General features: G+C 25.2%; 1 protein-coding gene and 1 long non-coding RNA gene across 7 annotated transcripts in view; both read right to left on the bottom strand.

Moving 5' to 3' along the window:
• Window positions 1-4,678, bottom strand: part of LOC124431692 (short-chain dehydrogenase/reductase family 16C member 6-like) — a 14,251-nt gene extending 9,573 nt beyond the window's left edge. Inside the window, exon 1 of the mRNA XM_046979867.1 lies at window positions 3,934-4,678. Within this exon, the coding sequence (XP_046835823.1) occupies window positions 3,934-4,162 (229 nt within the window). The 5' untranslated portion in view covers window positions 4,163-4,678. The remainder of the gene's footprint in view (window positions 1-3,933) is intronic.
• Window positions 4,679-4,836: 158 nt separating this feature from the next.
• LOC124431691 lies at window positions 4,837-10,194 on the bottom strand. 6 transcript variants are annotated; one of them, XR_006944077.1, is made up of 3 exons: window positions 8,156-10,177; window positions 5,304-5,526; window positions 4,837-5,217 (listed from the first exon to the last, which is right to left on the bottom strand). It is a non-coding gene; the product is annotated as an uncharacterized LOC124431691 (long non-coding RNA). The 6 variants fall into 6 exon arrangements; XR_006944076.1 differs by having other exon boundaries at window positions 4,837-5,526; window positions 8,152-10,194; XR_006944075.1 differs by having other exon boundaries at window positions 4,837-5,526; window positions 8,156-10,194.
• Between the last annotated feature and the right edge of the window lie 2,323 nt (window positions 10,195-12,517).

Below are 12,517 nucleotides of genomic sequence, written 5' to 3'. Positions count from 1 at the left end.
TATAATATATTAATCGTTCTCGTTGTATAATTTTTAATTACATTTAAATATATTACAGATATTAAAAAAAAAAAAAATATATATATATATATATATATATATATATATATTATATCGTGTATATTATACAGATAATTAGACAAATGAGTTTAATTTGATATCCATTTATCTATCTATCGATCTCTTCTACCTATCCATCCTTTTATCCATTCATCCATTCATCAAAATCCATCGATCCATCCATCAATTCATTCATCCTTATCTTTATTTGTTTCTATTACACGATATCATTTATTCCGCGATGAGTCTTGAATATTTTATTACGAAGAGAAATTAGAAAGTAACATAAGTGTATAACAGAAATAAGACACATTTATGCACTCATCCTTAACGCGACGAAAGTTAAGAAAAGAAAAGAAAAAGGCAAGGAACAAAAAAAAAAAAGCAGAAAAGAAAAATCGTCAAATTACGATTCTTCTCAATCGTACGATTTTTTCTTTTTTCTTTTTTTAGTCTTGTATGAAGATGATACGTATTAAAAAAAAAAAAAAAAAAAAAAAAAAAAATAATAATAATAATAATAATAATAATTAGCCAAATTTTTTAATCGCAAATAAGAGAATAAAATTGCATATATATATATATATATATTAAAATCTTCAGTAATTCTGTGTAGATTTGTGTTTTTTTATTTTTTTTTCCGTTTTCTTTTTTCTTTTTTAATTTAAAAATCTAATTTCTATTCGATATACAGAGATATGATATTTTTACACGAGTAAAAGATTTTCTTCGTTTCAACGAGAAACGTTCGTTCACGTCTAAATTTCAAATAAAATTTATCATCTATAGAGACATACACACGTATAGAAGCACACTATTTCAAATGGCATACGACGTATAATCCTATTTATGTTGTTTACTACGTCAATAATAACCGTAGAGTAGGCTAGTGACCTACCTCACGTTGACCTAATCAATTAGTTTACCCTCTTAAAACGTTTATTCGTGTAAATAATATGTTTAAACTTCGACCAACTTACTGTATGTTTTATTCTCCTAATTAGTCAATTATATAAATGTCAAATCCATTAGAATCTAATTTGATTTAATAGAGTCAGTTAATTTAATTTGCAAATTTCTAACATTTAGAAATTCATTTTTCAATTTTGTAGAGCTATTCAATCGATATGATTTTCATAAGTCTGATCCAATTATTCTCAATGAATCATTGAGATTAACGATAACTGTATGTAGAGGAGTAAAATTTTTTTCTTTTCTCATATGATTTTATTTCTCTCTCTCTCTCTCTCTCTCTCTCTCTCTCTCTCTCTCTTTCTCTCTCTTTCTCTCTCTTTTTGTAATAAAAAGAACTAGAAAAAGATATAAGAGAAGTTTACACTAGGATGATTTAATGATAATGTAAAAGTGAATAAAAAAACAAAAAAAATAAATAAATAAAACATCTTATTACGAGTGAAAAGCAATGAAGAGTATTGAAAAAGAAAAAGAAACAAAAAAAAAAAAAGAAAAAATGATAGTAAAAGAAGAGTGAGAAAAGAAAAATTACCTGTTAGATTTGATTTTACGTGAGATTACGTATTAGATATTTTTTTTGGTATTTTTTTTTTTCTTTTTTTTTTCTTTCTTCCTTATCTCCTTTCTTTTTCTTATGAATGTAAAGAGAGTTAACGAACGAACGACATCGAAAACTATACTGTAGCGAGGAAAGTTTTAAGTGAAAGAGAAAGGTAACACACTCTGACACTATAGAACTGGAGTATTAGCAGTATACTTTCTCAACGGTCATGTACCATATATATGTATATAAATATATAACATCTTATTTTATAAATGCTCTAAATTTTGACTAGATTGATAGAATTGTTTATAAATTATATTAAATTATGTTAAATATATATATATATATAAATTTAATATATTTAATATAATATAAATTAAATTATATTAATCAAGAGAAGAGCACATATAGAAATTATTATATTAAATATTATTAATATAATTATATATATATATTAAATTTTGACTAGACTCTAAATTTTGACTAGATTGATAGAATTGTTTATAAATTATATTAAATTAAGTTAAATAAATATATATATATATATATATATATATATATATATATATATAGGGTCAATAGATCATTTTAAATAGAACACGAGAATAAGATGATTATTTTCATTATCAAACGAGTATTATGAATTTATTAGAATCTAAATTAGGGAAAAAAAAGAAAAAAAAAAAGAGAACAAAAAATAAGAAAAAAAAGAAAAAATTTTTTTTCTATCGTGAACTTCTCTTACAATCTTGTACAACAACAACAAAAAATCTAGTGGTTCGTAGTTAATCGAATAGAAATATTTTTACTCTCGTCAATAATATTTTTGAAAATGATTTATTTCATAAAAAAAAAAAATATGCATTTGCAAAATGATTAATAATATTAAATAGATTCGCAAGGAAGGAGTAGGTCAAAGATCAGGGGCATAGGGGAGGGCGGGGCGGGGCGATGGGATGAGGAGGGGAGGGAAGAAAAAAAGAAGAAAAAAAGAAAATAGAGTGATCTACGTAATATGTTTAAACTGAATTCGAATGACACTTTTTTTTTACCCATATTTGTTTGTTAAGCTAATCGAGTTTGTTAAGTCAATCTCAATACGAATAATCAATATGAATAAACATGCACGTAATTATGCATACGTACTTTTGTTCGATCGTTTATTAGAAAAAAAAAAGAAAATGAGGAAGTAACAAGAAAAAAATTGCTACGATCTCTCCATTTTTTCCTCCATTTGATATAATGAAATATTAACAATGATGATTTATATGATGATGCATTTAAATAATTTATAAAATTGATTAAATTGACTGAGAGAAAATATAGTATTAAATAATTTATACACGTAATCGAGTATACATAAATTGGAAGAAAGAAGAAAGAAGAAAAATAATAAGAACAATGAAATGTGCGAGGAAAAATAATTCTTTTTCTTTATCATTTTTTCTCATTGATCTTCTTCCTCTTTTTTTATTTTCATTTTTCTTTTTCCTTTTTTTTTTTCTTTTTTTCTTTTTTTTTTATTCCATAATAATTTTCTTTGAAGAGAAACGAGAGAAACATAATTGTATAATAAACATAAATTATATAATATATTAATATAAAAAAACTAATATATATATATATATTGTTCAATACTATTGTTTATTATAAAAGTATATCGAGAAAAAAAAGGAAAGAAGAAAAAGAAAATAAATGTAGTTTAATAAATGTGTCAGTTTGACGTTGAAAATATTTAAATCAGGAAAAATCAATGAAAAGAAACAAATTTATATAGTCGATCATTCTGTAACATCAATCTTTTGTAATCAATTTTCTATGGTCTAACAGAATTAGATTATTATTTTCAATGAGACTCTATTCGTCCCAGAAAAAATGGTATTTTAATTGTTATCGTTATTTTCACTAAATCTTCATAGTAAAATACACAACATAATATATATATATATATATAATAAATAAATAAATAAATAAATATATATATATATATATGAAATATTTATATGATGACTTTAAATAAATCTCTTGAATCTGATAAAATTATTAATATCAATAAATAATTAATATGAAATATTAAAAAGATTACATCAGATATAATACGTAAGTATTGTCAATGATGAGTTCTAGTTAAAAAAAAAAAAAAAAAAAAGAAAAGAAAAGAAAAGAAAAGAAAAAGAAAAGAAAAAGAAATACGTAGAACAAGAAAAGAAAAAAAAGAAGATAAGTATATACGTGAATATATATTCTCTTGAAGTTAATCGATAGAAAAATAAATAAATAGACAAATAAAAAAGCGAAATGGAAGAATAGAAGGAAAAAAAAATATATACATAAATGATTCAAATTCAACTGACCTTTCTGATTGATGTCCCATATCACAACGATAACGCCAAGATTAGCCAATCTCAATGCTAACAATCTTCCTAATCCTCCACCTCCGCCTGTTACTAGGGCAATCTCGCCCGATATGTCCTTCATTTGATATTTATATGGTATAAATATTTTAAGTATACTCTCGAGTATGGCCACGATCGAGACAAATATAAAACTTAGAAAGTTGTAGATTAATTTTATAAATGACATTGTCGTTGTGATTTTTTTTTTTTTTTTTTTATTTTTCTTTTAAATCACTCTATTAACTTCGAATAAAAAAACTTTTCTCTTGTCGATAATATCGTGTAACTATGAAATATATTGTTTATGAAAGAAAAAAGAACGAACGAACGAACGAACGAACGAACAAACGAACTCGTTTCACTTTATTTTTATTATTGAACGATCGATTAATTGATTGATTTGATCAAACGTTCGATGTCTGCACTAAACGTACGATCGTTTAAAATCCTACACTGTTCTCATTCAGTATGCTAAATGAAGAATATGCGAAGGCCTCCAACGTGATCGAAACTTCCTTAACACGTATTTACACTTAATACGACCTTCTATTAATAAGAACCGTCTAGAACGCAGCTTGAATTTAATTTCTTTCTGTATCTTTTTTTTTTGGGCTTCTTCTCCTTCTCCTTTTTCCTCCTTCTCCTTCTTCTCCTTCTTCTCCTTCTTCTTCTCCCTCTTATTTCTACTTCTTCTTATCTTTTTTTCCTCTTATTTTTCATTCATATACCAAATGTTTCTTCATTTATTTATATATATTTATCTAACTATCTATTTGTCTGTCCGTCTGTCTATCTGTCTATTATTTATTTACTTCTTCTCTCTCCGTTCTTCGTATTATTTATTCATTAAAGTTTCTTCTCTTTATCTCTCTCGTTCATCTGTAAAATAAAAGAAAAATAAAATCAAAAAAAAAAAAAAAAGAAAGAAAGAAAGAAAAAAAGGATCAAAGAAAAAGAGAAGGAAAAGAAATGAAAAACGTAGATATTGATAATATATTATGTTTTCTCTCTCTCTTTCTCTCTCTCTCTCTCTCTCTCTCTCTCTCTCTGTTTCTCTCTCCCCATCTCTCTGTTTACGTCATTGAAGATGTAACATGTTCGTTCATAAAAATTCATATCTCCTTCCCTGCTCCTTCACTTCATCCTCGTCCCCTTCTTTTTCATTCAAAAAATTCCCTCTCCTTTGTCCTCTACTCCTCTTTTTCCTCTGTTTCATTTATTCGACCATTTCAGATCTCCGAGCTAAAATTTTCATTCGATTGAATCTATTTTAGAGAGGAGACTTTAGAAGCGTATTTATGGTATAATAAGGTTATACGATTAATTACAATAGTTCTTTTCTTTCTTCTTTTTTTTTTTTTTTTGCTTTTTTTCTTCCTTTTCTTTTTCTCCCTTTTTTTCCCCTTTTTTTTTTCTTCTTCTTCTTCTTGCTCCTACATAATCACGCAAATCTTTATTCCACGTTCGCCGATCATGCAATTCCGATTGATATTTATTGTTTCCATTTTTATTGTTTTGTTTGTTTGTTTGTTTGTTTGCCTTTTCTTCTTCCTTTTTTTTTTTTTTTATTTTTTAACATAAAAAATTAAGAATAAATAAAGCGAAGTCGCAGAGAAACGAGTGAAAGAGTATAATGTTGAATAGTGATATTTTATTTTTGCGTTTTATCGAATTTTGTCTATTTTTTTTCTTTTTCCGTTTTTTTTTGTTCGTTTTTTCTTTTTTTTTTTCTTTTCACAAATGACCTATCGAAATTTCGCGTTCTCGTAATTGCAAAAAATAAGGAAAAAGAAAAAGAAATAATAAATAAATAAAAAAAAGAAAAAATGGTAGCGTCTATCTTTCGGTCTTTCTTTCTTTTTTTTTTCTTTTTTTTTCTTTTTTTTTTTTTTGTTATTTATTTATTTTGCTTAGCGTTCAGTCGCTAAAACGATTCGTTTCTTTCTCGGATCGGCATGCTAATTTATCACTTTCTAATAACCTTCGCTTTCGATTTTCGATAAATGCTAAATCCCAAACGATTCGTTTTCTCAATTCGACCGATTCGAATGAGTTTATCGAAATTTTTGTTTCAATCGTAAATTTTTTTATTATTATTATTTATTATTATTTTTTATTATTATTAGTTTGATTATTATTATCTATTATTATTATTATTATTTTTGTTTTTTTTTCTTTTTTCTTTTTCTATTCATTTTAAACGCCTCTCGTTAATTTAAAAATATTATTTAACATTAAAGACATTAATAATAAGAATTAATTATTTTCTCGTGGAAAAAAATAGAATAAAAAGAAATAAAAAGGAAATTCTATTAAATTAATCGCTCGATTAATAATAATGAATTGACAGAAGAAAGGCTGGGAGAGATGGGGGAGAAGCTAGAAGTGAGATAAAAGATAAGAGGAATAAATGTAAATTTCTTAATGAAATAATTATAATCGACGTGAATATAATTAAATACAAAGATCTATAGCAAATTTTTATATTTATTAAAGTGAATTTTAATTTTCATTAAGGATCAGAAATATTTTTACTCTAGAAATAATTTTTTTTTTTAATATATATGTGTCTATTTTTATTTCGATAGTATAGAAGAAAAAAAAATTAACGAATCTAATTAATCATGTAAATGAAAGCGTTGTAATATATGATAATATATATTTATAAATACGGAACATTCATTTCTGATAAGACTGTACAAATATTTTGCTTTGATATATAACTGTACTGTCGAATAAAAATAATAATAATAATAATAATAATAAATACTTCGTCATAAATATACGTACTTCGAAAAAATGATTAAATTTTGTATCGCGTAGATTTAACAAAAATAAAAAAAAAAAAAAATAAATAAATAAATAAATAAATAAATAAATATAAAAGAAAACAAAAATTCTTTTTAATCAAATTATGTAGAATGTTTTATATCGAACAATCGAACGATCAAAGATCAAGTACATCTTCAAAACGGTCAAGTGTATATTCGATCGTATCGATTTTATTTTTTATTTTTTGATTTTTTTATTTCTTTTCTTTTCTTTTTTTTCTCTTTTATTTTTTTTAACGAACGTTTCGAATAAAAATTATTAGACGTTAAAAACGTAATATTAAATTCATACCATTTCACGACCAATTCATACGAAAATCATAAAGAATGTTTTTAATCGATATTTTAAATTGAATAAAAGTTATTGTGAATATCAATATGAATTCAACGAGTATCTACAATTAATTTTACCAATAATATTTCTTTATTAATGATATGAATTATGTAGACGTAAAGTTTTATTGTGTAATAGCTATTAATCCGATCAAATTTTTTTGAAAAATTTGATAGCTAATAAATTTATTAATAGATTTATATTTCTTTTTCTTTTTCCTTTTTTGCCCGTCTTTCGTTCCTTTTTTATTACTTACTTACTTATTTAATTATTTTTATTGATACATTTTTTTAACGTTGTAATCATTTTTTGAAGCGCGACAATTACAAGGAAATATTATTGATTTTACACGATTTATTAAATTTGAATTTTGTAATATAACTCAATGAAATATATCAATTGAAAGATAAATCATAATTGCTCGTTAAATTCGTATTCGATATTCTCTATAACTTTTGTTGGGCTTGAAGTATCGATCTCCGTTGAAAAAAAAAAAAAAAAGAAAAAAAGAAAAAAACAAAGATCGATGATTTAATCTCACGCGATCTAGTGTTATTAAATATTAAAAAGAAAAAGAAAAAGAAAAAGAAACACGAAAAAATATTCAAGGTACAGGGAATGAATTTATAATAATACGTATATAAATATTCTTTTTCTTTTCTTTTTTGTATTTCATTGAAACCGACAAAACAAGATATTTGGATATATTATATAAAATTTTTATCTGACATTTTTTACCTCGACGAACATTTAAAAATTTTATAGAAAATTATATATATATATATACATATATATATATATATATATATATATATATATATATATATATTTATAGTCTGATATTAATTTTCTATAGAACTAATTTTCTCTCAAACTCTTAATATAATATATGTAATATATATATATATACATATATTATAGTTGGACATTAATAATAATAATAATAATAATAATAATAATAATAATAATAATAATAATAATAATAATAATAATAATAATATATACACACACATACGCGTACGCAAAGACTTAAAGTTACAAATTTTTCAATAACAAATTGGGGACGCTCGGTTTGCAAACAGGCAGCATTATAACACACTGGTCGGTCTCTCTAAGAAACGATTGACTTTCACTGGGCGTTTATTTCATCCAAGCAGTGACGGAAGAAGACGTCTAAATAAACATCTAATATCTTTTACCTTATGTTGTTTTTTTTGTTTATCGTTTCACGAAGAAATATCAGAAGATGATAAATTTCGAGAAAAATAATGACAAATGTATGTGATGAAATAGATTAAAAAAGAAAAGAAAAGAAAAGAAAAAAAAGAAACAAAAAAAAAAAGAAAAGAAAAAAAAGAAAGAACTGAACTGATCTTTAAAAGAACAATGATTAATATAAACAATATAAATGGTATAAATATAATAATTTATATAATATCTCTCTCTCTCTCTCTCTCTCTCTCTCTCTCTCTCTCTCTCTCTCTCTCTCTCTCTCTCTCTCTCTCTCTCTCTCTCTCTCTCTCTCTGTCTTTCTTTCTAACGAATAAATCTTATTCTTTCGCAAAGTTGTTACATTCCCTCCACCCCGTCTACACCTTCCGATAAAGGCATCAAGCTCACGTAATTCTTTCTTTCTTTCTTTCTTTCTTTCTTTCTTTTTTTTTTGTCCTTTTCATTTTCTATTACGAATATAACACGATCGGCAAATACTTATACGTATTATCGTTGATCAAGCAGAAAATTTCTTTTAATTTTCCTTTTGCAAAATTTGTACGCTCTTCGTGGAATCATTAAAATTAATTGTGAAGAAGACAAAATTTCTATCAATTGTTAATCAAAAGTGAATCCTTTTACGTACAAATCAAACGTAGATTGTTGCGATTGATATAATAAAGAAGAACTAGTTTACGAATGACATCAGCGCGTTAGTGAGAGAAGAGTGTGGATTGAGATGATAGAGAAGGAAGGGAGAGGGTAGGGGGAGGAATTGGATGGAAGGAGGAGCAGGGGGTAAGAGGGTAGGGAAAGGTTGATCAAAAAATAAAAACACACGGAAAACACACGCGCACGCACGAATATACCACTCTTCACTCTGACGTACAAGTAAACAGAAAAATAATATTTTTATAGATGATCGAGAAACAATTTAATACTCACTTAAACGTCGATAAATCAATGATCGTATTGCCGTTTATATATTTGTTTTTTTTTTTTTTCCGTCGTTTACAAATTCTTTCTCGTATCAGAGAATAAAAAAACGATGATAAGAACGAGTACGATTGAAGAAAGTAAATTGTTGTATGACATATGTGTGTGTATATGTTTATGTGTTTATGTATATGTGTATCTATGTATATATGTGTACATATGTGCGTGTGTGTGTTTATGTAAGTATAAATCTCGACACGAGCAATATTTTCTATCCCTTAGAGAGAGAAAGAGGGAGAGAAGGAGAGAGAGAAGGACAGATAAATAGATAAATAGAGTGAGAGAGAGAGAGAGAGAGGAGAGAGAGAGAGAGAGAGAGAGAGAAAAAAAAGAGAGAAAAAATCTAATAAAAGAAGCTAACGTGTTCTCCTCGCTACGGTCGCCGATAGACTGACTGCGTGCGAGCTGTACTGCACTATACTGTAGGAATTGTGCCTTCACTTCAACGATGATATCTATTCGAAGACCGTATTGTAAGCTTTAAAATAAGATATACGCCGTACAGAACTAACAACGACGATACAGTGGTATAATTAAATGTATTTTGTAGTTATCTCACATTTCTCATTGTGCAACATTTACGGATGTATGAGTAAGAGAGAGAAAGAGAGATAGAGAGAGAGAGTGAGAGAGAGAGAGAGAGAGGGAAAGGGGGGTGTGGTGGGGGAAAGAGGGAGAGTACAGATTAAAAGAAAAGACGATACAATTTCAGAAACGTAGATGTTCGTAAGATCCAAGATATTTTCGAGAAAAAGAAAAAAATCGATTAAATTGTTGTTCACGAGCGACGGTTTTTCTTTTTTTTTTTTTTTTTATTATTATTATTATTATTATTATTATTATTATTATTCTTTCTTGATCTTCGCTTCTTTTTGTTTTCTCCTTTGTAAATTTCCCTCTTCTTTGTTTTCTTATTTTTTCCTTTTTTTTTTTTTTTTTTTGCCTCCCTATGAGGTCAGTTTTACGCAAAAAAAAATAGAAAGATATTATTTATTATCTCTTTATTCTTCATATAAAATGAATAAATGTTGAACGAAGAAAAAAGAAAAAAAGACGGAAGAAGAAAAAGGGAAGGTTAAATTTAAAAAAAAAGAAAAGGTTTCTTTTTTTCTTTTGTTCTTTTTGTCTTTTCCCTCTCTAAATTCTTTTTCAATGCAAAAACAGAGAAAAAATTATTTATCCTCTGTTTATTGCTCGTGAACCATCATTTTTGTGAAAGATAAAAAAATAATTGTGAATAATTGAAAAGAAGAAGAAAAGAAAAAGGAGAAAAGATTGTAATAACCGATCGATATGAAATTTTTCGTAGTCTAAAAAATTCAAATGCGTACCTCGGACATATTTGAAACAGTGATCGCAAAAAATATTAAAGAGTTTTGTTCTATCAGCTGTTGTTTTCTTTTCTTTTTTTTTTTTTTGCACTTTTCTTTTTTACGAAGAAACTCCACAACACGACATTATTATAAATTATACATTTAGATATATTTGAGAAAAGAAAAAAAATTTATATATCTGATTTAATCAAAAAAAAAAAAAAAAAAAAAATATATAATCTTAAATATCTAATATATAATATTGAATTATCTATATAATTAATATCTAATCTAAATCTCTAAAATATCTAATTTAATTCTATGTAACTAATAAAAATATCTATAGTGTGATGTTTAATATAATGAAATGAATTTCATTTAAAATGGAAACTGAGAGAGAAAGAGAGAGAGAGAGGGGGGTTAAATCTATAAAAAAATAAAAAAATAATATTAAATAAATGAATAAATAATTTTGTAATTTCTAATGCTCGATATTATATTTAGATCATTTATATTTTTTTCACCTATCAATTATACAGATAATCTCGCATCTATTCTTTCTATTTTTTTCTTATTTGCATTTATTCAACGCTATTACGAAATCTTATAAAAACAAAACTAGCCAGTTCAAATGACCTAGAAAGGAAAAAAGAAGGAAGAACAAAAAACAAATCAATCGATATTTTTACTATGTCTTAATATCCATTTGAAAAACTTATCTGAGATATGAATGCAAAATTGCATTATATTGTTTGCAAATACATATGCAATGAATTTTCAATGTTCTTCGATTAAAAAACAGCGATTTATACTTTACATAATTCTCTTTTGTTTTTTTTCTTTGAATAAGACCGCAATCATAAACATTTATGGTCATCAATGAATCTTTATAATTTATAATAGAAATGAAATTTTTCAATTTTGCTTTTTAATTTCTATAAAAGACGCTTGACGGTTGTGATATGATTTTTCTTTTTTCTTTTTTTTTTAATGCACATATCTCTCTGTACATTTGTGTTTACGTATGTACATCCTGTGCGCGCGCGTGTGTGAGTGTGTGTGTACGTATATGAAATTGTATTGATTAAAATAAATTTCAAATCGATCCTATTGAAAATAATTGAAATGAGAATTAGATTTAATTCGACGATAACATTTTCTTTGAAGTATAATATTAATTTAGGAACTTTCTTTGTTGTCTCATTTTTAAATGAAAAAAATTTTAATGGATTTTCCTTTTTTTCTTCTAAATGACATTCGTTTTAATATTACGATGTTAAAATGTGGCATAAAGTTTTAATATTATAATATTAAAATGTGACATAACTGTAGCTTATAAATGTTTTCTTTTTGTTTTCTTTCTTTTCTTTTTGCATGAAAAATAAACACAAAAAATTGATAGAGGTATCTCAATCGTATTTATTGTATAAAAGGAGAGAAGAGAAAAGAAAAAAAAGAAAAAAAAGAAAAAAAAAGAAGGCTTTTATTGTTATCAAATACAATAAATTTTGATTTTTTCGAACGAGAGTAGGAAATTATTGTTTTAAAATGTTAGGAGTAGATAGGGTAGAATGATAAAACGTGAAATGAATTCACTTATACATTAAATATTTAGTTTGAAGAGTATTGGAAAAAATGTATGTATATATATTGTTTTTATTAGAAGATAAAAAAAAAAAGAAAGTAAGAAAAATTAACATTCAAATTTCATTTAATTTTTATTATATCTATTGATTAAAAAAGACCGATTTTCGAGTAGCAAGAAAATTATAATCGAAGAGAATGATTAATATGAGGAAAAAAAAAAGATTAATAAGAAAAAAATTATAAGAATTAGAATTATGTAAACGAAAGAT

This window comes from Vespa crabro, chromosome 22 (assembly GCF_910589235.1).
Source record: "Vespa crabro chromosome 22, iyVesCrab1.2, whole genome shotgun sequence".
Lineage (NCBI taxonomy): Eukaryota > Metazoa > Arthropoda > Insecta > Hymenoptera > Vespidae > Vespa > Vespa crabro.
Note: the sequence above shows the minus strand (reverse complement) of the source record. Positions and strands in the feature narration are given on the sequence as shown.